General features: G+C 49.0%; 2 protein-coding genes across 12 annotated transcripts in view; one reads left to right on the top strand and one right to left on the bottom strand.

The window, feature by feature from the left end:
- Positions 1 to 603: 603 nt before the first annotated feature.
- Positions 604 to 7,595, bottom strand: LOC122394253 (TWiK family of potassium channels protein 7-like). Of its 2 annotated transcripts, none has more exons than XM_043391003.1 (8): positions 7,370 to 7,595; positions 6,916 to 7,024; positions 5,606 to 5,717; positions 4,088 to 4,251; positions 2,933 to 3,216; positions 2,316 to 2,600; positions 2,021 to 2,097; positions 604 to 1,780 (listed from the first exon to the last, which is right to left on the bottom strand). In XM_043391003.1, exons 1-8 carry the CDS (start codon positions 7,516 to 7,518, stop codon positions 1,317 to 1,319), a joined length of 1,644 nt encoding a protein of 547 aa, XP_043246938.1. In that variant the 5' UTR covers positions 7,519 to 7,595; the 3' UTR covers positions 604 to 1,316. The 2 variants fall into 2 exon arrangements, with proteins under 2 accessions (XP_043246938.1, XP_043246939.1); XM_043391004.1 differs by having other exon boundaries at positions 7,415 to 7,594.
- A 3,586-nt stretch (positions 7,596 to 11,181) lies between these two features.
- LOC122394251 (MICAL-like protein 1) overlaps positions 11,182 to 24,483 on the top strand; it is a 52,949-nt gene continuing 39,647 nt past the window's right edge. For 2 of the 10 annotated variants that reach the window (XM_043390993.1, XM_043390989.1), the window contains exons 1-2: positions 11,182 to 11,410; positions 12,296 to 12,495. The gene's annotated coding sequence lies outside the window, so the exon portion shown is untranslated. The remainder of the gene's footprint in view (positions 11,411 to 12,295; positions 12,496 to 24,483) is intronic. The other 8 variants (XM_043391001.1, XM_043390999.1, XM_043390990.1 and 5 more) reach the window with 7 other exon arrangements.

Raw genomic sequence — 24,483 nt, 5'->3', positions numbered from 1 at the left:
ATTGCGCTGAAAGTTGGCATGTAGTTAGCCACCCACTAGGCACTGCATATCCATGAGTTGGGGTGCTGCTGCACGTGCGCACGTGCAGGGGTCGTTTCCAGATCTCGAGAACGGCTGGACCGATGGCGCTCAAATTTGGTACACGGTTAGAGACCAGTTAGTAGGGTGCCGTGCACAAGTCAGTTGGGACCCATTTTGCACGTGCGCACGTGCAGGGTGCCGCTTCCAGATCTCGAGAACGGCTAGGCCGATTGTGCTCAAATTTGGCACATCGCTAGAGACCGGTTAGTAAGGTGCCGTGCACACAAGTCAGTTGGAGGTACCCCCTCGAAATTTCGCACGTGCAAGGCCCACCCTCTCGCTCGCTCCGTTAGTCGCCCCAAAAGGCGTTATACTGGTAGGTAGGCATGTTTAACCTTTATTGTCCCAGACATTTTATTGAGTTTGTTCATTTAAAAAAAAAAAAACATGCAATCGCATTGTCGTCAAATAGGATTTCTGCAAAAATGTCAGTACCTACCTACTGATCAAGCTACTTCGATATGGACTATGCTCAAGTTTTCTGTTTTATAACATCGCCTTCGTATCCAAACCATCTCCTCCTTTGTTTTATGCGTTTATTGAGCACATGTCATTCCGATCACACACGCAGTGAAACGCCATGCCAAGGGCTGCGGGTGGCGCCAAGATCTGCGCACACCGGACCGGAGAGAGAGGGGAGGAGGTAGAGAGAGAGAGAGATGGGGGAGATCCGGCGTGAGGCAGATCGAGGCACCGTTTGGCACGTGTACTTGCAGAAGGGCCCCAAACCGGCCCAGCGCCTCAGCCCCGGGCGGACCGTCTCACTGACACACTCTAAGGTCAGTGACCTGTGACCCGGTGACCTTGACCGAGAGCCGGGTCACTCGGGGTCACCAGTCACCTGACCTCACATCTCGTGAGACACACAATGCGAGCGAAATGCGGAGCACATACTCGCTGGTATCACAGCATCAAACCAATTCGAAGAAGAGGCGTCATCTGGTTCAGTACCGATTTCGAGCGGGGGTCATTTTCCGTTGGGATCGGGCGGGAAAGGAAAGAAAAATTAACGATATGGGCATTGCTGTGCAAGACATGAAACTCAACACCACTGAGAAATGTTAACTCTTTTTTAACACCTTCATTCGTGACAGAAGTCATGAATGAAGTGTGGCTATTGCTTCCAACAACAAAAACATCAGTCCTAAAAACAAGCAACAAGATGTTCGCTGGGCTGTTCCTGGGGCCGATGAACTGACGCGTTCTCAGCTGCCTACATATCCCCTGTCGCCACCTTACGCCAGGTTAAACAGATCGTCATCACTGTCTAACATCAAATCATCCTTCTGTGGCGGTGGCGGAGGCGGCTGGGGTGACGGCGCCTTCGCCTCCCTCTTCGGACTCTCGTTCCTCTTCGGGCTCGGCGATCGCGGCTTGTCATCCTTCGTTCTCCCGCTGGCCGGGCGAGGACTGGGACTGCGACTGTCCCTCCTCGAGTCGTTATCCCGAACACTCAGCGCGTCACCGTCCTCACGCTTGCGTCGCTTCCGACGTTTCTCCGAAGACACTGGTCGACTGTAATAGCCATCCTGGAAGTACTTGGTCTCCGGGACGCCATCGCGACGCGTGGTCCTGCGCATCACCATCTTGGGCTTCTGGTCTTTCCCTTCGACGAGGCCGAACTCGCTGGCGGCCCAGCGAACCTTGGCGACCGTCTGCTCCTGCATGATCTGGATGCACATACTGATGAGCGCCATACCTGTCGACAGGATGAAGAAGAATGGTGACATTCTTCAATGATAGCTAGATGAACGTTGCTGAGTTGTGTTATTAGATGAGTAACCTATACATAGTGTCTACATTCATAACGTCTAGGGCCTAAGTAATGATTGTTGGCGACTATCCTACGTTTTTGCATTTTTTAGTTGAAGCAGCAATTCCCAGGTTCAATTCTAACATTAGTTCAGACCATCTGAGCTCTGCACCCGTCAGCGCTTACCGATAAGGCAGTAGCCGATTGTGATTCCCATCTTGACGGCCTTGATGACCGCGTCGTCGCTGGCTTTGTCCATGAAGCTGCCGGTCATTGCGTTCGGTCATTGATGGCGAGGCGACTCCCTATATCGTACAACTGTCTCACTTTTAGTCTTAATGAAAATGTGATTGCGCTCTGCTTTTTTATTTGTTCCTGCATTTACCTCTACCCTTCAAAACTCCCTCCCGTCCACCCATCCTACCTGACTATGTCAACATCATGACATGTCTCTCTCGTACTCTCCCTCCTTCCATCTCACCTGTTTCCGGGCACCATGTCGCCGAACCCGATGGTGGAGAGGGTGACGAAGCTGAAGTAGTAGGAGGCCATCATGTCCCACTGCTCCCAGCGAGAGAAGATGAGGGCTCCCAGACCCAGGTACAGCGCTATCATCATCAGATTGATGGTGATGGGCACGTTGACCTCGTCGGTGGGCATGTACTCCTCCTTGCCGACTACGTCGTCGGAGACCCGCTGCGCGCGCCGGCCGGGCTTCTGTTGCTGTTTGTAGCGCGTGCTGCGGCACCAGCGGCAGCAGATCCGGCTGTCGGGGAGCAGAAGCGGGAGGTTACATCAATGCCAACATCCATGCCAGGTGCATTCATTGTGGCGCTTACAAATACACATACATGTGACTGCTTTCTCTGTGGATCCACTAGGCCTTGACTTGCTTATGTAGATATCATTTCCTCATTTTTTCAACGTCGCTAGCCTAATCTTTAACCTTTCGCATACCTTTAAATAGTGATCATTACAGAACGCATACCACGCCCCGACAAAGAGACTGCGGAAACTCCTCGACCTTCACAGAACTGCGTCCCACCTGCAGGAGCTGTGTATATGGCTTACTACCTCATCTAGGACTGTCGCACCCACCTGTATGTGTAGGTGAAGACCTTGCCCATGCCGTCGCCGATGTTGGCCAGGAAGACGAGCAGCAGCGGCGTGCCGATCATGGCGTACCCGATGGTGAACAGCTGACCCTCGGTGGTCTTGGGGGAGATGTGGCCGTACCCAATGGTGGTCATAATGGTTACGGTGAAGAGCAGCGCGCTGCTGAAGTCCCACTCGTACGGCCAATCGTCCTTTGTGCCGTCATAGCCGTAGTTGTTGACCATGTCGATCACGAAGGACTCGATGATCTCGAGGTGGCCCTTGATCTGAGGCAGTTGGAGGAGGTGTTGTGAGAGAAGCTGTAGGTGTGAAGGAGTCGATGTTGTGCGTGAAGAGGTAGCTGAATTTGTACGTGAAGAAGCTGGAGATGTGCGTTAAGGAGGAACTGGTTTTAGAAGTTGTACGAAAGAATAGCTAAGTTAGGTGGCAGTATTTTTCCATCGTGATTGGCTGATTCTGCTGCGAAAATTATCGGATTAAGTTTGACGTCAAGCAAAAGAACGCCTGAAGTCAAAGCTAAACAATAAAGATCGTTTGAGGTGATACGCAAGTCATTCCATTTTAGCCATTTTAGTCGCTGCCTTAGGCGCTAAAGCCGACTTTGCTAGCTAACCGTCTTTTATTTTTTGTTGAATCATGCGGGAAGCGTGCCAGCCTATCTCTTTAGCCGGAGCTCATCTTTACTTAGCCCAGCATGAGTCAGCCGGAATCAATTTCAGGCTTTGCGGTAAGTGTGGCTGCAGCGGCTCTCGCATCCGGTCATTTTGTTTATGTAATATTGAAATGAAGAATGGTTGAGCTCTGATTCACTCAGCATTACCTACTCGAGTGAGGGCGTTGAACAATTGCCGGGGCGCCCGTGTCTGGGTCTAGAATGTTACTTTTATTATGATCATGCCATTTGTTCGTGAGTGTTATAAAACCTCAATATGGTTCAGGCTTAAGTTCAAAGCAGATGCCAAATTTCGAAGCAATGAAAATTTCCATTTACTACTGAAGGCGCACTAGTTACGAGGAGAAAAAACGCAATTCTATAGAAACATTATTGCCCCAGCTCTTCTATCTGGAATAGTTAGCGACTGGTAAATAGAGCCAGTAACCCAAAAGCTGTTCGCCGCTCAGGTGACACCACCACACCTTTTTGTTCCACTCAGGGAACGTGAGGTTCTCCTGCGCGGCGTAGTGCCACCAGTAGCTGGTGAAGTAGTTCTCCCCGTCCAACTTGTCCCGGATCTTGGTCCGCCGCAGAAGGAACATCTGGTCTTCGTGCGGCGTCTCCATCTGGATGAAGACCCAGGCTCCTGGCGATGTGGAAGACGTGGTGGGCGCGATAGTGGGTCAGAAGCAGAGAGTGGAAACCGATGAGGCGAGTATTGGGCAAAGGGATAGGGTAGAGAGAGAGAGAGAGAGAGAGAGAGAGAGAGAGAGAGAGAGAGAGAGAGAGAGAGAGAGAGAGAGAGAGAGAGAGAGAGAGAGAGTCGAGAGAGGGAGGGAGGGGGAGAGAGAGAAAGTCGATAGAGTAAGAGAAACGGAAATATAGAAAAATAGAGAATATAGGTAGAAATAGAGAAAGGAAGGGAGGGTATAATAGAGAGGAAGAGAGAAAGAGGCGAAGACTGAACATGTAAGAAGTACAGAAAGAAGGAGTTAACGAAAAAAGAGATTCAAAAGGAGTGACGAAATAAAAAAATGCGGAAATAAGAAGTTTTACAGTTTTAGGTATGTCAGTAAAAGGCAAAAGCATTATCCGAGATGAGTGCCTACCTATTACAAATGCAGTACACGAGCCGGTGAAACCGACATGTTTCACACCTAACAACGCCAAACAGTGTTCGCGTGCATTCACTGTGCACCTTGGAGGCATATTTCACCATCCCCGGAAATGAGTTGAACAGTTGGGGTAATTTCGTTGATGAGGGCGAACAGGGAAAAGCTGCTAGAAACACAATAAAAAGTTGCTGTAATTTGAAATTGGGCACAAGGTCACAAAGTATGTATGTCTGATTAATATGTCTTAAGAAAATTTAAGAGGACATTCCCGTGAGTGTTATTGGTTGTATGTTTGTACTTAGTACTTCCGAATGTTTATTTTATTCTGAAGTGATCTGTTTGAATAACTTGTAGGTAAATAACGGAACAATACATAAATCTGGACGTTGACCGCTCTATAAATAAATCTCTGGGATAGTTCTCAGCGGCTTGTGCCGCTATTCCCAATTCGCTGATATGTCTTGTCAGAACTGACATTCTATCGGTCTTAGCCTGTCCGTACCAGCTATTTCAGACCGCAGGACCGTTCATGAATACGAAGAGGCATATTACTAACTATATGTAAAATAATCCGAGCTTTATAACCCTGGGAATACCTACCTTTATAGCGAAGTGCGGTTGTTCGACTTTATCCCGCAATGCACGTGTTCCAATATTGCTCAGTAAACACCATATGGCGTTGTGACACATAACTGAGCGTCGATTGAAATAATGCGGCGATAGTTGCACCTTCTTCACATATGTATTTACGTTTTACTTATTGTAGATCGATGTAAAGTTTCATGATGTCTCATGTTATCCCCACGAAACGCACAACCGTCACAGTGAACGAATCTATTGAAAATAAACGCTAATAAGATTTTCCCGAACGCAAAAAGAACTTACCGAACGCGGCCACAAACGAGACGAGCAGGAACATTCCGACATGTCCGAACAGGAACTTCAGCAGCCGGACGTAGATGGGTTTCGGCTCCTCCTTCTGATGGGGATTGGCCTGCTGGGATCGGAAACGATGGCTGTCAGATAAACAGCATAGGTACGTAGGGGAAGCGGGGGGAACACCGCCACTGTGGGAAACACCGCCACCCCATCTGGCGGCGAAAGTATGAACTATAAAGTGTAAAAATCCGTTATTTCCTATTAACCGCACGAAGGTAAGCGTCTTCTGATTTGTGTTCCGGTGTTTCAGTGTAATCGAAGCTCATTGTGGGCATTTAAAGAAAAATGCACATTCTCTTATAAAAATTCGATGAGTTAGGAGCACTTTTGAATGTCTTTAAGTAGAGACTCATTTTGATTTACTTGATAACATCGAAAAATAACTGATCGGCTTTGTCCAGTAAGATAGGTTTGCTTGAACCGTGTAGTACATTCTTGCCGCTGGCGATTTTTGCTTGTGATCACTTATTGGGGAACACCGCCACCCCGTGGCGGTGTTACCCCAATTGAGGTTGCGGTGTTTCCTGTTCGTAGCGTGATAAGTGATGAAATTCCAAAGACACGCTTTATTTATGTTCGTAGATGTTCCTAAGTCGGGAATAAGCAGCTTATTTGACTTTTTACTTTATATTTTTCATGCATCCCGACCAAGCACTTGCCAGCTGTATAAAACTGGCAAACAGCTTATGAACCTATACCTATTTAGGTGTCCATTACCGATTATTTGCGAAAATCACCACTTACCGACAGGAAACTCATCGCACGCGATCTCTGAACAATTAAAAGCTTTCGTAGTGATGGGTTGGGTTAACATCAACACCGGTGGCGGGGTTACCCACACAATTTGTAGGCGGCAAATATGCAAGGTATTTTTAAAAGTCTTGATACATGAAAACCTTTTAGGAGCATGCAAAATAAGTACCTAAAACACGTGAGCAAATGTTTAAATATTGTAACCAAGACAATAACTACCAAGAGACTTCACACATATTCTCTCATGTTGGCGAAAAGCTTAGGGGGGCGGTGTTACCCCCGCTTCCCCTACAGGTGTTTGGTGTAGGTATAAAATGCATCAAAATTCCACTAATCAGCTCCCTTCCCTCAACCATTGAAGAAATATAAAGAAAGAATAGAATAATGCATTTTTTGTCATCATAGAGGTATATTTTCATAATTGTAGGTATTATGAAAGAAATAGGATTATAAGAAAGAAGTATATGCGGATGGATATAACGGAGTTTCTTTCTTCTTTTTACCGGCGTCTCCATGGCTTGGTACTCTTGTTTGGTCATGGTGCCGGACTGCGGCTCCCCGGGCCGGAACCTGCGCTGGAACTTCTCTGGGCCTGGGCTGGTGTCTAGCCGCCTGAAATTGTAGACAGCGGGCTAGTAAGTACGGTGTACGGACAGGACAGGGCTGATCGGCCTGTAAAGAAATTAAGGAACAATGAACGTTTATTTGGGCCGAATTGCTCTAGCCACTCGTAGGTTGTTACTAGGTGCGTACGAAAACTGACGCTCGTAAAATATTAGCTCACAGCTTACTTAAATCCATCAAACATCTAAAATTCATTTGAACAGAAAAATAAATTGAGACATGTTCCCTGCCAATAAACTCGGCACTAGTCTTCGTCTTTCCGTCACAACCCCCTCTCATGCACATCTCCACCACACAACTCCCTCCCCCCCCCCCCCCCACCGGTCACCATACCTCGGGAGTAGCTCTGTAGGACGACACCCCGTTCGGGGCACATACCGGTGGAGCGCCGCTCTTGGCAGCTGACGGGGGTGTGCCAGGAGGCCGGGGGTCGAGCCGCCGCGCCCCACCTCAGCCGCGTCAGCAGCGTCCGGCGTCTCCATGGAGCTGCAGTAACGTGACGTGACAGCGTGACGTGGAGGTTTGTGATGTGACGCCGTCGTGACGGTGGGGTGACGTGATGTGTGATGTTATTGGATAAATGTAAAGTGATGTGGAGCTAACGTAGCGTGATGTATAGATGTAAGGTAACGGGCTGCTGCCGGCTAGGAGCTATTTAAGGTCGTAAGCTACCTCGGCGGGGGGGGGGTCGTAAGCTACCTCAGCGGGGGGAGGGGAAGGTCGTAACTCGTAAGCTACCTCAGCGGGGGGAGGTCGTAAGCGACCTCGGCGGGAGGCCGGGTCAGTGGGGCGGTCAGTATACGGTGATGGAGGTAAAGCATGCCAAATGTCGGGAGTGAGGGCGGAATTATGTGGAAGGGGTGGGGGAGGGGAAGGGATTCAGTCGGGATTCGGATATATTTCAGTGGTAAAAGCATACCTAACGTCTTTGCTTATTCAATGCGACTCGAGTAGTGTCAGGACTTCACCTGCCTTGTTGCTCGATAATTTTTTACATTGTTTTACAGTAGGACGTACCTAATCAAAATATATGTGATAGAGGATATCTTACACAAGTTTACGTTCAAATTGTACCTATTGCTATTTTTTGCACACAATGATGTGATTGTCAGTTATTTCAATTTCTTGTAGAAAATTGACAGCGTATTATTTTTATTTCATATCGTCGTCAATTATCTGTCGTAAGGTGATGTTAGGCGAACTTCAACTGACATGTTTTCCTAGATGCAATGTTACTTTACCGGTAAAGGTTTGCATAAGGCGTTTATTTATTTATGTGAAGTGTCTGACGAATGCAACTTGTCGCATAAAAATTTACGTACACCAAGAAACCAAGCCCAAAGGCTACGTGTGTGCTTATATTTTCACATGCATTCGCTTCGAAATTCGGAAGTGTCTAGTAACTTCAACTTTGCATCCGTGATAAATATTTACACTTGTTTGTGCGTAGAACAGCTTTCACGGAATCCCTAATGCACTCATGAGTCATGACCACCTCTCGCCAGCGACTGCGAATTATGTATAGATTAGCATTTTGCCTGTGAAACGGATGCCCTGCAGTTCTCAATTCGATCCGTCCCTTTTATGATAACGATCTTACTTCCTTCTTAAATATGACCACTGGCATCATTGATCACGATGCCCTGCTCCGTGGGATGACGGTCAGCCCAGCTCGCTAATACTGGTGGAGAACGGTATTAATACTGATATTTTATTAGCTAATACTGGTGGAGAACAGCTAATACACTTTGTTACCTCCAGGCTGACTGGGTGATCTGACCTGTCCTACCATAGCACGCCTTTCGAGCTATGCATTCCTAGCTGATGAATATTTGTAATCGTACATCGTGTACCTATTTTACAGCGCTACATTATGTGCATGTGCTTTCATCGGCCTACATTGGTATTACAGTGATGCGCTTAATGAAGACAAAGAGCGCTTAAGTGCATAATTGTGCACTTTTTTATGAAGACTGATTGATGACTGTTGACGTCCTCGCTCTCTTTATAAAGCGGTGAACAGCATACCATGTTATGTGCCCGTTAAGTGGTGGAAATGAAATTTTTATTTTCATGATTCAGTAAGAAGTGACTCCAGTGCTCAGGAGTTGCATTGCAATGAACTAAGACGTCACTTGATCATACCAAATAAAATCCTCCGAGTGGGAACACCGTATTACATTCATGTCGTGCCTGCATTTCGGCCGAGGTCACCGCATTGCCGGGCCGGCTTGAGGCGTTTGCCTCGCTCACGCAACGAAATTGACGCGACGGCGCTCGTGGCTGCTGCGTGCGTTGGGGCAGTCATCCTATACCATACCGGGCTGTAGCTATGGAGATTGCATTTGCTAGCGCCGTTCAGTGACGTTCCCGGCGCGGTGGCGCTGATTGATGACGCATAGACGGCGATTTTCGGGAGGGGGGTAAAGATGGGGAGGGGTACGCAGCGTGACATGACCTCGTTTCTGGGACACTGACAGAATGTAACAGCGGCGGCCGGCCGAAGGCGGAGAAAACGACCCGTGACTTTGCGTCGATGGCGTTACCGTTGACGACAGCGGCCCCCGCAGAGCTGGCGGTGTTTAACTGCAGTTGGTAATGTCCAGTAGTTAGAAAGATCCCGTAGTTAACTGTAGTTAGTAATGTCCAGCCACCGCCTGGCATGTGTGTCGTGTGTGATATTTCGCCTCGGGGCACCAATAACCGGTTCCATGACGTGATTCATGAGGGCGACCAGCGATATAAGCGCCGATTAGACGCGGGGGCGCTGCAGGGGGGGGGGGGGACTGGTATACAGTCGGCGTAGTTAGGGCGAATGTCTCGATTGCAGCTAAAGGCTGGGGTACATGTAATTGGTTGGTGACACGGACAGGGTTATGGGACACCAGTATCCAAAAGATTACCCACCGCCGCTTACCGTTTGGCACACAATGAGCGCTGGTAGTTGGCCTGACCGATTAGGATGGTTAGCTACCGATTGGCTATGGAAGCTGATCTCCAACACTACTAATGGTTCGCCTGGGCTACGGACATGCGAATACATTACCTGGACCACTGAGCGTGCTAAATAGGAACAGAGGCGGTAACGAAACAAGGCGAGATGGAAACACGAAAGCATGAAGTAGGCACGATCCGCAGTGCTCGCATAATTGCATCGTTCCCGGTTGCACATACGGTATGAACATTAGAGTTTGCCAAACCAATGCCAGGGCATTTGGTTGTCAGATCATCAAGTCAATTTGAGTAGTTTACTAGCTACTAGCTTGCGGTGATAGAAAATACCTATTTTAGGTTGCTGACAGGTCTTTTTGACATTCTAATTAGAATGATTTCAGAGTCTTGGGATGTGTGGCATGCGCCGTTGAATGGCAGTGATTTTGTTCGATGCTCCGTTGCCGAGGGGCAGACCCGGCGGGCAGGCCATCTGACACCTAGAAAAGGGATGGACTGCCTCATCGGCATTTATTGAAGCTACTACCATCACCCGACCCCCCTCACCGGTTATTTGCGTTGATGTGACCATCAGTATGAAATAAACGGTAGGTATCCTATGACAAATAATGCGTGTTGAGGGTCACCTAGTCCTGGCATAGAAATGAACGGATGGCGAGAGATAACTATTCGGTTTATCAGGCGGCCACTGCTCTGGCTGGTGAACCGATGCTTCTTATTCGTCGACGTTCTCAGTGAAGAGACAGGCCATCGGCCACCGGTGAACCTTGCTCACAATTACCACGGGTCACGGGAGTGTTTTTTAAATAAAAATATATTATGGCATTCTTGTTATTACTGCGCGCTGATCACGGGGGTACGGGGAAGGGAGGATTGGAGACATTATCGAGGGGTTCGAGACTGGCACGGGATGGTTGCCGGCCGGCCTATAAGTAGCAACATAAATTAGCACGCAGGCACACTCCTATATCGATTGGCGCGTCATCTATAGCTTTGCTGCGACTACCCCGACATCTATAAACTTCACACTACGTTGGCTTCACTGCAAGTTACAGGAATTATATTTGTTTGCTTTTTTAGAAAAACATCTTATAATATTTCCGGAATGAAATGATGCAATGATGTACAAATATCAGAAAAGCGACACTAGTAGGTATATGATAATTCAGCAAGCCTTATAATACAAATAAAATTGATACTGATACATTCAATGCGATTGTGAGACGAAAATGGTGTCAACAAAACATTGCACGCGTTGTGCTGTTGCGCACTGAAAAAGAAAGGAAGTCCGAAGCGTCCGAACCCGGAAGCCTAAAGGAAAAATTGAATTTACCTGGGTGAATATACTGTGATATGATATGCAACGTACTTCTTGAATAATTGCTATATCAATATTTTTTTTGCTGTATTTTGTAAATAATGGTACGTGCTTTGTTGTTGTTGTTGTTGTTGTTGTGGGTTAGGGCGGTAGGTACGTGCTTTGTTATGTATGGCACAAAGAGCATAAACCTGGGCATGAGGGCATGAGGGTGATAAACCGATCGGCGATGTGCAAATTTAGTTTGAACTTTGATCAATTCAGACCGAGATGAAGGCTGACAATTCAAATGATTTTATTTTGTTACCAGTCAGTTCAAGTAGGAAGTTGCGATGTTTTTGACGTTGAGAAAAATTCATGTATATCTTTATTATTCTTCAAATTAAGCTTTGCAACTAAAGCAGTGTGATTCAGGCACCCATAATGATTTTTTTAAATTTTATCTGGAAAACTAAAGCTTCAGCCTGCTTTTTACAGTTCTTGATTTTTGGTACAGTGGGTGTTTTTACTTTTTCTCCAAGTTGTGAGTTCAAGTTGTTATTTGTGGTTTCGTGAATTTCATTTTAACAAAGTAAAGCCAACCATTATATTTCACTTGAACGTTCCGAAGATTTAGTCTCGTATATCAACAGTAACACAGTGCATCTCACTGTGTTTCTATTTGGCTGACTAATGTAGCAAATACCAAATTGGGTATACCTATTAAACATTTGTTAATAACATTTAGAAGAATGGTGTGATAATTATTGAGAAACTGTATTTTGAAACACTTGGCAAATGCTATTTTTTATCTGCCCATTTGAAATTGTAATTGTTATATAATGCCTTTAATTATGCTAGCAATTGTATTACTCTAAATCTTATATTTTATTTTGTCCCATAGGCTTTGAATGTCAATCACATCAATCTGAGGGAAAATAAACACACAAGCATTAGGTGGCCCAGACGCGTCTTCCTCCCCAAGCTCAACTTCCCCGCTCTGCCGACAGATGTCTCTGCGCGTCGCAGGCCGGCCGGACCCTCCGGGACGCCGGGCGGCGCCGCTCCGCCGGCGATGATTCAGTCAGTGTGAGTTGCCGTCGCAGTGAGAAGTGAGTGAGCGTCCGCTCTCTAACTGACGACGTGTGAGGTCGACTGACGTGCGGCGAGCGTGTGTTGGGGAGACGAAGACAGCGCGCTGGCAGGAAAGGTGAGTTCGATGGTGAGGGCTTGGGGAGTGGTGGCTGGTCTGTGAGATTGTGTGGTAGGCTGTCTGTGGGTGTGACTGACGGGGACGACGTGTCGCTAAAACGGCTGGTGCTGCTGGCTGAGCCGTCTGTGACGTTGGGCTCGTGGAAAGGTGTGGTTGTTTCGTTCCGTCTCGATGCTGTGGGCCACACTGGTCCGTGATCGCAGCTTTCGGAAAATTCTGATGATTTTCTACCACAATCCGAAGCAGGATAGTTGCTGCTTTTATAGTCACAGCATTGAAATAGGATGGTTCTCATATCCATTGGTGAATTAGATGCGTTGTAGGGCAGTTTGGATGTGACGTGACGGTGTTCTTTTCACCATTTCTCTAAATAATCACCCGTAGCAACATTGAATAGCGAAAAGCATCGCCCTGCAAGCAATACTCTTTCAATGGTCTCTTGTGGAACCTCCGCCGTACTTAGCATCTCACTGCGTATTTCAGGAGGCCCATGTCGGGGACTCATGTCCAGACTGATCTCCGTACAAAGACCACTGTCCCAGACACTATTGCGGGGCGGGGGGGGGGGGGTCTGAGCACGACTCTGACCGTCAGCAGGCTATCGCGTCTGTTTGGTGACGTCACTGGGGCTGTTTGGTGACGTCACAACAGCTGCTGGACTCTGTCCGAGGGCTAATGGACGGCTGAGAGTGATGTGTGACGCCGTGGAAAGATAGCTGGAAGCTTTGCTGCGTCGGCCGTGAGGCTGTGGTTTAAAAGCTGCGAGAGTGCATGTTGCTGTCTACCATATCCACATGTCACGCAGGCTTGTAATCGATCTGGCATTTTTTTGCAGTTTGTAGGGTTATTAATGCAGATCAGTGAACTTCTTCGTGTCGCTAAAGTATATGGGAGGTAATGAAGGTGTTCAACATCGGACCAAATTTCCTATTTTTTGCTAAATTTCAACAAGCACTGTGAGGCGGAACATTGGTTGGACAGTGAGTTTGATTGTTATGATTCACTGGCGCGCTGTTTGAAAGTGACATATGCCATTTCACCGCCCGTGTCAAATGTCACAACAGACCCCACTGACAGCCCTGAGGGCAGTCGGGCTGACTGACAGACCAAATGGCAAACGTCAACCAGACAGCACTCCTACATTGGACGGTGGTGGTTCCTAACGCCGCTTCCTGGGTCAACTGAGAGTTTGGGATGGAGTCAGCTGACGTATTACGTAATGGCGTGGGGCCGTTTTAGTGGTGTGAATATCTCTGGGTGGCGGCTGGAGGTGGTTGCTGGATGTTTATTGCAGTTGGCCCGTGAATGAGCGACCTTTGACATGCTTCCATCCGTTCCTTGCGTGCTCGAAAATACGTATTTATCAACTACACATCATTTATTACATCATAACATTATTACACAATATCTAACGTAGCATCATAGCATGTCATTGATCACAGAACATCAATTTGTCGTAACGTTTTATCCCAGTCACAGCAACGATTTGTACCCTCGTATTCGCGCAGCCCGGGTGGGACCGCGGCTATGCGTTTACCATGGTTCCTGCCGAGGATGGAGGGGACCCTGAACCTCCTGGGGACGGTAAAATGGTGATTAATGATGGCGCCTTTGACCTTCGACGGACGCCGCTCCGCAGGATGGGAGGAGGCGAGGGGTAGTTTGGGTAGTTCACGAATTTGTCGAGGACTGGGGCTTACGAATGCGTGAGAGAAGGTCCAAGGTCTTGTTCGCCTTATGGTGCTCGGTGGATAGTGGGGTGGGTAGTGGATAGTGGGGTTAGTTGGAAATCTGAGAATGTTGCGTATTCTTTCAGCTTTTTATTTTCATATAGCAATGCTTCTTTCATACGATATTCTTAACTTCCTTATAACTGCACCCGAGAAGTGCCAACACTCACACGGAACTCCTGTCTCTACCGGGAGGACGCCATAAACCCCTTCCTCTCCTCTCCCTCCCCTCCTCCCTCCCCTCCCCTCCCCGCCCATACCTGGCGACCCCTAGCTCAGTTCACACCTCACCGGCCGTCTCCTGTGGCCCCATTCCGCCGCCATGTCTGACAGAACGGTCCAAATCCTTACTCCTTTGTCCCCTGAAGGACTGCCGGAAAGGGTCAAACCTGTCGATACTTCACTGGTGCCGCCGGGGCGTTTAATGGTTCGGAGGGGTGTGATCACAGTGCGGACAGGGTCAGGTTAGCCAAGCAGGGCCGGAGCGAGATACAATAACAGAGCTGTTACGTAGGAGCGGGGGGGGGGGGGTGAAGTGATTGGGGAGACGGATGTTGGTGTTCGCACTTTGTTTGGTTTGGGAGTGTTGTGTTGTGTGAGAGGAGACGGTATATGTTTATGGTACACTGTGTTACGTCAAAAGTGTTTATTATTTTAGTCACTTCAAACCAAAATACCTATTGAGCCGGAGATAATATACTCTGTAAGCATGTATGCAGAAGAGACAATCTACGCCACTTTCTACAAAACGCTATGACGATCATTTTGCCCATCACGTAGGTACCGTGGCTATGCCATCAATCACGTGGCCACCTGTCCTGGTCACGTGTCTCCATACCGCCGCCATGGGCGTGGTCACGTGCTCCCGGCCTGACTGCCAATCTGGGTCGCCGGTCACGGACTACCGGTATTGGGAACGAGGCACGGCCTGCCGCCCGAGACGGTGACGGAAGCTATAGCTCATGGAGCGTATTTGTATACAGTTGACCAAACCGTCCAGCAGATGTGTTTGGAATCGGTACATATTTCGTGCACTGCACGCCCGTTACAATGAAGGGCTCAGCACTGGACTGGGTCGCTACGATCTCTGCTTCGCATGATTGCACATAAATTGCTCACCGCTAGGATAAAACGTGATGAGTAGGTACCGCTTGCATGGCCGTAAAAACCGTCACACATGCGAGCGAGAAAAACGACCGACCTAATATAATATCTTGAAGCCATTGCACACTGTGTGGATGCCATCCATCAACATCACACCACGAATAAAGCTATCCTCTTACCCCGTCCATCTTTCTGACACCTTGCAACCCATGGGACCACCTGCACTGCCTTCCCGCGCCCGACTTCGGCATAAACGGCCGACTTTACGACTCTAGCCCTGCAGGCAGGCGGACGGTGGCACTGCCTTCGTGACCCACTGTCCGCTTCTCGAAACCGATCGAGAATGGCTCAATCAACGGCGGTGAACAACGCCCCTGGCCCTGCCTGGAACGGGTTGACGAATTGGCGCCCCAGTCTAGTTTGATATGCTTGACTGGGTGAGGGTTTAGTTTGTAAGGCTGACTAGTGACTGGGGCAGTGGCGGATCCAGGGGGGGGGGGCAAAATGGGCATTTGCCCCCCCCCCCCCCGAACGGCATAATTTTAACATTACGCCTATGGACGATGCATGGAAAGAATCGATAAATTGTTATGGTTTGCCCCCCCCCAAACCTCTGAGTTGGATCCGCCTCTGGACTGGGGGGGGGGGGCAGGGTCGATATTGTATGGTTCACTGGTTGAGTCAGGGTCAGAGTGGTGTTACACGTTACAGAGCTGTTTGGTTATGCATCGGCGCAGGGGTAATGGTTTGTGAAGTGCTTTGGCGATGTGGTATTTGCTGACTGGCTTGACTTGTCCCAGTGACACAATAGGTCATGGTCTGTCTGGGATTCTGGAAGGGGATTTATTGAGTGTGCAACGCTGAGCATTGAAAGCTCAGAATATCATATGCTCAGCAATAGTTCACGTGGGACGCTTCTTCGATATTGCACCTTTCAGACTCATCCATGACTTCATAAAGTTCGACTTCCTGCATTCACTCACGAATCTTCACTCTGCTCCATGAAACTCTCGCATATCCACACGAGTCGTTCTCCGACAGCGCGAATTCCCAGGTGTTGGCGTTTCTCACGGCATCCGTGGCGTTTGCCGCCCGCCTGGTCCGCGATACTCGCGCCTCCATGAGAACTCACAAGGCCGTGAGAACTTTGGATGGTAAATCGGCGGGTGTGGGCTGAAGTTGATTATTTGGCACAATTACCCACGGGGATGGGTGGGGAGCGCTGTGTCCCCGAGGGCTACGGGCTAAGGAAGTGGTGGAGACGGGCCTCATTATTGTATTTTGGTCGTCGGGACAATAGAGGTGGACTGGCGGGAGACGTTGTGCCTTGTGGGCTAATGTTTGGTCTGGTTGTAACTGAGCTCGGATGGATGTGTCGTGCTGTGGTTTTTGTCTGTGTCACGCTTGTACGAACAAGTGCACTTTTTCGGTTACGTGTCTTGTAAATTATAGACGCGTTTGGACAGGGTTGAAAAGTCGACATCTTGGAGCATTATTCTTCCGAGTTCCAACTGTTTTTCATACCCCAATCCTTCGTTCGCTCTGTTCACTAGAAGGGGCCACCGTTGTCGAAACAACTGCTTACATCAGTTCAGCCGTCAGCTGTTCAGCCATCCTGAGTCCGCGGTAATCACTTATCGCGCATACCATTTACCTGTCTAATGCCTATCAGGCCGTCTACCATCTGCCTACCTAATGCCTATCAGACGCCTCCAAGACGCCTTGTGCGCCACCGCGCGCCTTTCTGGGAGAGCCGGGAGGGACTCTTGAGAAGCGGGGGCTGTGAGAATGACGTGGTTTGGACCGTTTGGTGGGACGATGGAGTGGGATAGATAGGCAAGGGCTTTTTTTTTCTTCGTGGTTCCCGTGCTGTTTTTTCTTCGTCATATCTGTTGTTATCTACAACGGATGGACCCTCAAAACTTCGCGGGTGTTAATTCCAGAAGCCAGGTGTTCGTTCCAGAAATGCATGAACCCAACAGCCCTTCGTACTTTGGACGCGATAAGCTCCAACACGGAGGGACCTTTTGAGGCTGTGCTGGGCCATCCGTAGGTGGCGAGTCGAATCCCTGTTTGGACACGAGATTCTAGTATGTGGGAGGGCAGAGACAACTCCGATAGTAAGAATCTTCCTTATTCGTGTGGCTTGACTGATGCTTTGAGCTAGCTATCAGATTTGAGACCTCCCAGGAATCATCTGTCAAGGTGTTTTGGCATAGAAACGAAGCCCTTTCTGGGAAATGACGTCGTCTTGGGTTCGCAGAAGCGTTACCTTGACGAAGGCTTGGGCTCAGACTGAGCACATGCTCGTTCTATAAGCCGGTTTTGGATTAGGGAGTTGAGCCGCTGTCAAAGTTCATGTCCATTTCTGCTTGCCTGAGCTTGCAGAATCATTCTCTCTCTCATAACCGCTCGTGTGGAGAGCTTTAGAGCTGATCTGCTGACTGCTGTCAGGATTTGGATTGCAGACTATTTTACAGAAGAGGCAAGGTACAGAACAATGTAGCTTGTGTTCATCCGTTTCCCCAGGCTACCCGGCCAATGCCATATTACCCGGTGTCTGTGGGAGTCGGAAGACAAGAGCCATCTCAACAGCCCTCTAAATAATTTTCCAGTCGCATTGACCCCCACCCTATTGTTGCCCGCTTCCTTCAGTCACCATCGCTAGCCGCTAGGCGGTAGCACCATCCACCATCCGCCACCGTTCTTCGTCGCCCGCTGCCGTCCGCCATCCTCCATACGCAACCGAAGTGTGATGTCATGACTAGTGGCTGGGGCATAATCAGCTGACGGCCCTGTGTTAAAGCAATGGGACGAAATTTTATCAGCATTTTTAGAACAAACTGGACCTAGTTAGATAGTTTGGGGGCCAGTTTCTAGGTAAACTGAGTATATTCTATTTTTCTACGCCCAAAAAATGCTATGTTTCAAAGCGGAGAGGACCGAATTTCGCGAAATTGTTACGGGCGGCGAACTTGACGCACCAAATACATGACCTTGAGATGCGAACTGTGACCGCGTCGGGAGGATTTTGATGCGTAAGGTTTGACATATTTGAGTTTGAGCTGGATGAATATTTTTTATTTGTAAAAAGCAAAGGAGAAAATTCACCATATAAGTTATTTTGAAAATCTTTTTTATTTTAAATCCATTATTTTAAACCTCTTGATCTAAAATGTTTTGTATTTCTGCGTCAACTTCGCCGCCAATTAGGTTTTCACGAAATTTTGTGCTTTGCGTTGTTAGATTTTGCAATATTTTTTCATAGAAAAGTAGAGCATACATCGTTGTCCTAAATTCAGCTACTACAACTATCTAACTAGGTCCAGTTTTCTTGGGAAAGATCGGCAAAATATTGCCCCATTGCTTTAGCACGGGGCCGTCAGCTGATTATGCCCCAGCCACTTATCGTGACGTCACGACTTCGGTTGCGTATTGTAGCTACCAACGCCACCATATCCACCACCGCTGCCACTATCCTCCTTCCTCCATCGTAGTTGCCACGGCTACCGTCCCGCCCGCCGTCCCCGCCCGCCGTCCACCGCTACCGCCCGGCCCGCCGCCCGAGGCCCGCTGTCCGTCCCAAGGTCAGTGTGTCCTTCCGTCGCTGGGGGCTGGGCGGTGCACCGGCCGACCGACCGGGCTGAGGGCAGGCAGGCGGACGGACGGACGGACGGACGGACTGACGGACGGACGGACGGACGGACGGACGGACGGATGGACGGATGGACGGACGGACGGACGGACAGACGGACGGACGGACGGACGGACGGACGGACGGAGAGACAGACGGAGAGACAGACGGAGAGACAGACGGAGAGACAGACGGAGAGACAGACGGAGAGACAGACGGAGAGACAGACAGACGGACGGACGGACGGACGGACGGACGGACGGACGGGCAGGGACGCTGGCCGCTCGGTCGCTCCCTAGGCTGGGAGGGGAGGGAGCGTTGGGGAGGATTGGAGGGGTTATGGGGCGGGTGTGGGGGAGCAAGGGGTGACTAATTAGGGGAGGGCAGACACGGGTCATGGATGGGGACCCAGGCAGGGTGCGGTTACGTGAGGGGTAGGGTTTGGACTGAGGGCTGGTGAGGGAGGGGAGATATGTAGGGTCAAGGTTGAGATTGGCAATGTTTAGAAGTTAGTCGAGTCATGTATGCGCCAGAGGAGTGTCAGGGGTTTCTTGCGTAACTTTTGTCTGATGGCTACCCACTTGTGTGTTTTTATGCTAAGACCAATACTGACAGTCAGCTGTGGGTGGTTGTGCGACTTTTTTCATAGTCGGGTCATGGACACGAGGTTGAGGTCAAGAGACACTTGTGTTGATAAGAAAATTGTTGGTTCGAGACTTTAATAGATTGTCTTGGTGACACTGGGAATTGGCTAAGTCATTGAGCTAAACATTAGCCGACTGTGATAACCTTGTTGAGCTAAACATTAGCCGACTGTGATGACCTTAAATTTGTGCCTCTATATGATTCATTAAAATTTCGCTGTTAGATTCACAGGCAGTCACCCATCCTGTTATCATAAATACCCGTTTGCCGCTCATATTCGCACAAAAATCCAAGTAGCGCCAGCCATATCAAAGGTGCCGCCAGTTAGGTTCATTAATAACCATCATGCAAGCTGGCGTACTGTATAATTTGTAGGCACACTTCCGCCACCGCTGGTCCCACCTCCTGGCCGACCCGTTAACGATAATATCTACCTTAACGCACTCGGTAGTCGTGCTAACAGGCTTGGAGACCTGGGAGAGGACAAAGGGATCTCCTCGCTTCGTTCTTAGAGTGTCCGGGTGTGTCAAGCTGGCCCAGCGGCTGGCTCACGTGAACGCTCAGCCTCCGGCCGGTTCGTTGCACGTTCTGTGCACAGTGCAGCGTGCACGCGGCCTCCGGTCCCGTGCCGCTGACCCAGAGAGACTGTGCACTGTGCAGCGCGGCTGCTGGGCGCTGAGCTGGCCCGGACCTGGGAACGACGTGAACTGTCAGATAGACAGGGTGGGGTGGCGGAGACCGCGTGAGTGGGTGGTAGGCTGGGAGCGAGTTGTGACTCTGCAGAAGGCTCTGGTGGAATGAATCAGGGAAGACAATTGTGGGTTTACAAATAAATTGTGCTGGCCTGAAGTTGCCCGACAGACCTCTCTGAGACATTTGTTATACTGGCACTGTTGTGTGCGACAAGCTTACGGGCTTGCTCAAAAGTGTTTGAATGTTCCGTTCCTTACGTAGAAAACAATTTGTCGAACGGTTGGATAATGGTCTGAAAGTCACCACAGCTCATTACCGAAATAGTGGCATTGCGTGTGTCTGATAGTGGCGTGCGCTAAGCTGATTTAAACCGCATACTATGTGAGGTTTGCCAGCTCACTGCCATTCAGTCGCATCTTTACGGCCGGATAGGATAGGATAGGATAGGTATCTGCGTATTTACGGGGCCATATTCACCTCCGGCACATCAGGATTTCCTATCCACATCACCGTTTTCATCAGCTGCTATTGTTCCGCACATGTTAGCGGTCATCCATTGTTCATTTCAGGTTCCGGGTCATTCCGTTAATTTTCTGTGGCAAATTGTCTCGGTACCAAACAGAGACCACACTCACCGAAAGTGTCTGTTCAACAAACACACAATGGAAAGTGAGAACGAACAAAATCATCGATACACGTCAGTCCGTTCACGAAGCTCATTCATTGAACTCAGTCCGAAGTTCGGCTGAAATCCTGCTGAAGTAGGCGTTTCTTTTTCTGATCATTTCTTAGTTATCGGTCACTCAACGTAAGTTCGGCAATGTGACCAGCACACAGTTCAGATCGTCAATGCTGGCCCAGATTCTGTGATTTCCATTTCGCGATCCGCTTTCCGTGAGCCTGTTCGTGACCCGCGCCCGTTGGCGTGTATCGTGAACTAAACGGACCCAGCTCGGTCTCCTTTCATCAGGCAACGATGTGTTTTCTTTTCTCATATCATGCGGAGCGCATTCGCATGGTATTGGTCTACATTTACACTTTATGTTTGCTTTCACTGAATCTTACAAAGTTTTGTCGTTGTTGCATGTCATCTCATTCACTAAACGCCATTCCTGTCCTCTATCCAGTTATGTAATCTGCGCCCTGCTACCTCGATCGCATGCCCCCGGGCCATTTCCATGTCACCGTCTATCCAAGCCCGATGCATCATGACCGTGTTTAGGGTCCATCAGCCTGTGCCTGCCTCCGGGTCGCGTGACTGTCCTCAGCGAAGAATAACTGTTTGATGCATGTCCTATGTCCGCACGATGTCCTCCCATGTCCGCCCGATGTCCGCGTGATGTCCGACCGTGTGTCCTCCCGTTATGAGGTGGCTCTAGCGTGTCTGAGCTATGCACACGGTCACGCGGTTGGGCCCTGACAGAATAAAACTCGCGCCTGCGCGGCGGGTTGACAGAGCCTTATAAGGAGGGACCTCGCCTAGAAACGGGACGGGGTTTGGCTCGGTAATGGAGGTGAAGGTTGCTTGGAGGAAGAGAGGATGTTTCGAGGTCCTGGGTGCTCTTGACCTGTGACCCCCGGAACCAGGAGTGTTGCGCAGTGCGCACATGATGGATGGTTCTCGAGTCGCTTGTTCCGTGACCCCGGCCGTGACGTATGAAACGGCTCAGGGCGGCGTGATGCCAGAAAAAAGATTCGGAGTCAGAGTGGAAGTCAGGGTCAGGAGACGCACTGGGCAATTGAGGACGGATGAAAGGAAGACAGGGTTCCATGTAGACAAATTCATGGGTAAGCCGTGACCACATCTCCACATTTTGAATGTATTGCATTCATGGATAATACGCAATGTGGATGACTATTTACCGTCTCGGACCATTTCGTTGTGCTCGGTGGCTAGGTTTGTAACGCTGATAATGTATGCTGAAATCCCATTGAAATCCCATGGTGGTGCCCGGTCGTGCAGGATTTATTTCTGGCCACTGGCGTAAAGCCTTGCCTAAACATTTCCAAATACAGACCTCTCGCGACAGACTAGTCTCGAAACAACAGACAAAACAATAGAGAACGGCTAGCTATTGTTTGCCACCATGATCTTTATGAGGAAATCCATCACCATCACTGGTTCCCTGTGACCATGAAACGGTTTGTCGCGCGTGGTAACAATGGCTGGGCAATTTCGTCTGCGGGAACATATGCCCCTGCTTCAGCCTTCACCGCTACTTGATTCGTTTCCAGCTGACCTGAACGGTATCAGGGAAGTCATGGCGGTGAAACGAAGGTGGCGACCGTGTGACCGCGTGCTTTTGGGCGATGTTCGTGAAATCAGAGGGGTGCAAGTCATGGCGGGTCTTTTTAAGTGGTGTGAACTGAACGAGTGACCTGGATAGGGCGGGGTGTGGTGAACTGGGGTCTCAGTGGGCCAGAGCTGACCGACTAAATGAGGCACATTGCTAGTCAGCGGTTGGATAACGTTTTATGCTTGAAGTGGGACTGTCCTTTACTGAAAGATCAAGTTTTGTTTACGGGCAAATCAAATGCTAATTTTGTACAAATGTTTCTACAAATTTATTTGTGTGACCCTGCATTTCGGATATGCCAAGTTCGATTACGATTATCCTATATCCATTACAATAACAACTAAGCCAAATTGAGCTGCAAGAATTCACGGCAGAGATTCACCAGACGGCTGCATCACGGTGATATCATGGTCGTAAAATGCATCACATGCCCGAATTCGAGGAGTTGTAAGTCTTTGCCAAGCTATTTTGCAATATTAATGATCAGAGAACGTTATGAAACACAATCATCAACATTACGTAAAATGTTATGAACCTCAGGAGCTTCGCGATTCCAGGTATTATGTTCTGAACTCATCAAGAATGCCCCCGTTACGTGTAATATTTGGAGTTACATAATATTTCGCGGCGGATATTGTCGTCGATATCTAATATTCTTATCTAATGAAATGAATTATACCGTTCTTAAAGGGACCCTCCCACCTTCAAAAAAGTTAATGAATTGGCATGAAAGTGATGTCGCTCGGTTCAGAAAGAGCAAAAATGAATATCTACCAAATTTCATCGAAAAATATTCACCGGTTTTCAAGATATTAGACTTTTACTTTTGTTTACTTTTTGGGATCTCCGCTGTTCCTAGCGACTTAATTTGAAAGTGCGGCATTTGCTGCGCGCAAAGCAGCATATACCACCGCGTGCTGCCAAACGTTTTAGTAAAAGATTTAAAAATCGTTAGATCTCCGCTGACGTCACAAATTCTAAGGGGGCATACCAATGCATTAGCCCCTTAGAATCCGAAAACTGCAAGTTTGAAATTCCATATCTCCGAATTAAAGCATTTTTCGATGTTGTGAATGCCCAAACCGGTATTTTCAGGCCATGGCCACCAATTTGGCTATCTCAACTCAAAACTAATGTTAAAGTGGGAGGGTCCCTTTAATCGAACTACATATCCCTGGAACAGATCACTCGATCACACGCGAGCCGCCATCCAGCCATCGGCACAGATCTGTATCCACACAAAGCCTTGTAAATCACCAGCCTATTATCTAGGAACACTGATGGAGGACTGACTCTGATGTCCGCCCCGATCGGAGATATCGATCCCTTGGCCAAATTTAGCATCCTTTACTGGCGTTCACGGTCGATTTAGGTCGCATTCAGTCGACTCATGCTGTTCTTATAGCTGTTCCTATCGATCATGTTGTTCCGCCTGCCGGGAGACCGATTGTTGAGGCCTTTTTAGGGCGGAGAAGATGGGATTGGGCGGGGCTGCTAGAGGAAGGTATTCTTGCTGCTGAGTATAGTGCGATGGATATTGTCTGTCTCTGTCTTTTACGATGAAAATTTGTCGGCCTGCATCCACCGAAAGCGTCCGTACGCTCCATCAATCCGTGTAAGCCCAACGATTCCCTACGCATGCCCACGCTTTGCACCGTTCAGCTCATACGCCGCAGTTCTATGCGTCCCACGCGCCGCACCGCACCTTTGTGGTCACGTGATGGCGCACCTGCGCCGTGCTGTCGGTCACATGATCGCCCGGTGGTCGGGCCGCTGTGGTCACATGACCCGACGGAGGTCTCCGCGTGGTAACGGTATATCCACCGCACGTCGGGGACCAGGGACGTGCCGTAGATACAGCCCGATGGAGGTGACGTGGTTC

Source organism: Amphibalanus amphitrite, unplaced genomic scaffold, assembly GCF_019059575.1.
Source record: "Amphibalanus amphitrite isolate SeventyFive unplaced genomic scaffold, NRLGWU_Aamphi_draft 000582F_arrow, whole genome shotgun sequence".
Classification (NCBI taxonomy): Eukaryota; Metazoa; Arthropoda; class Thecostraca; order Balanomorpha; family Balanidae; genus Amphibalanus; species Amphibalanus amphitrite.
Note: the sequence above shows the minus strand (reverse complement) of the source record. Positions and strands in the feature narration are given on the sequence as shown.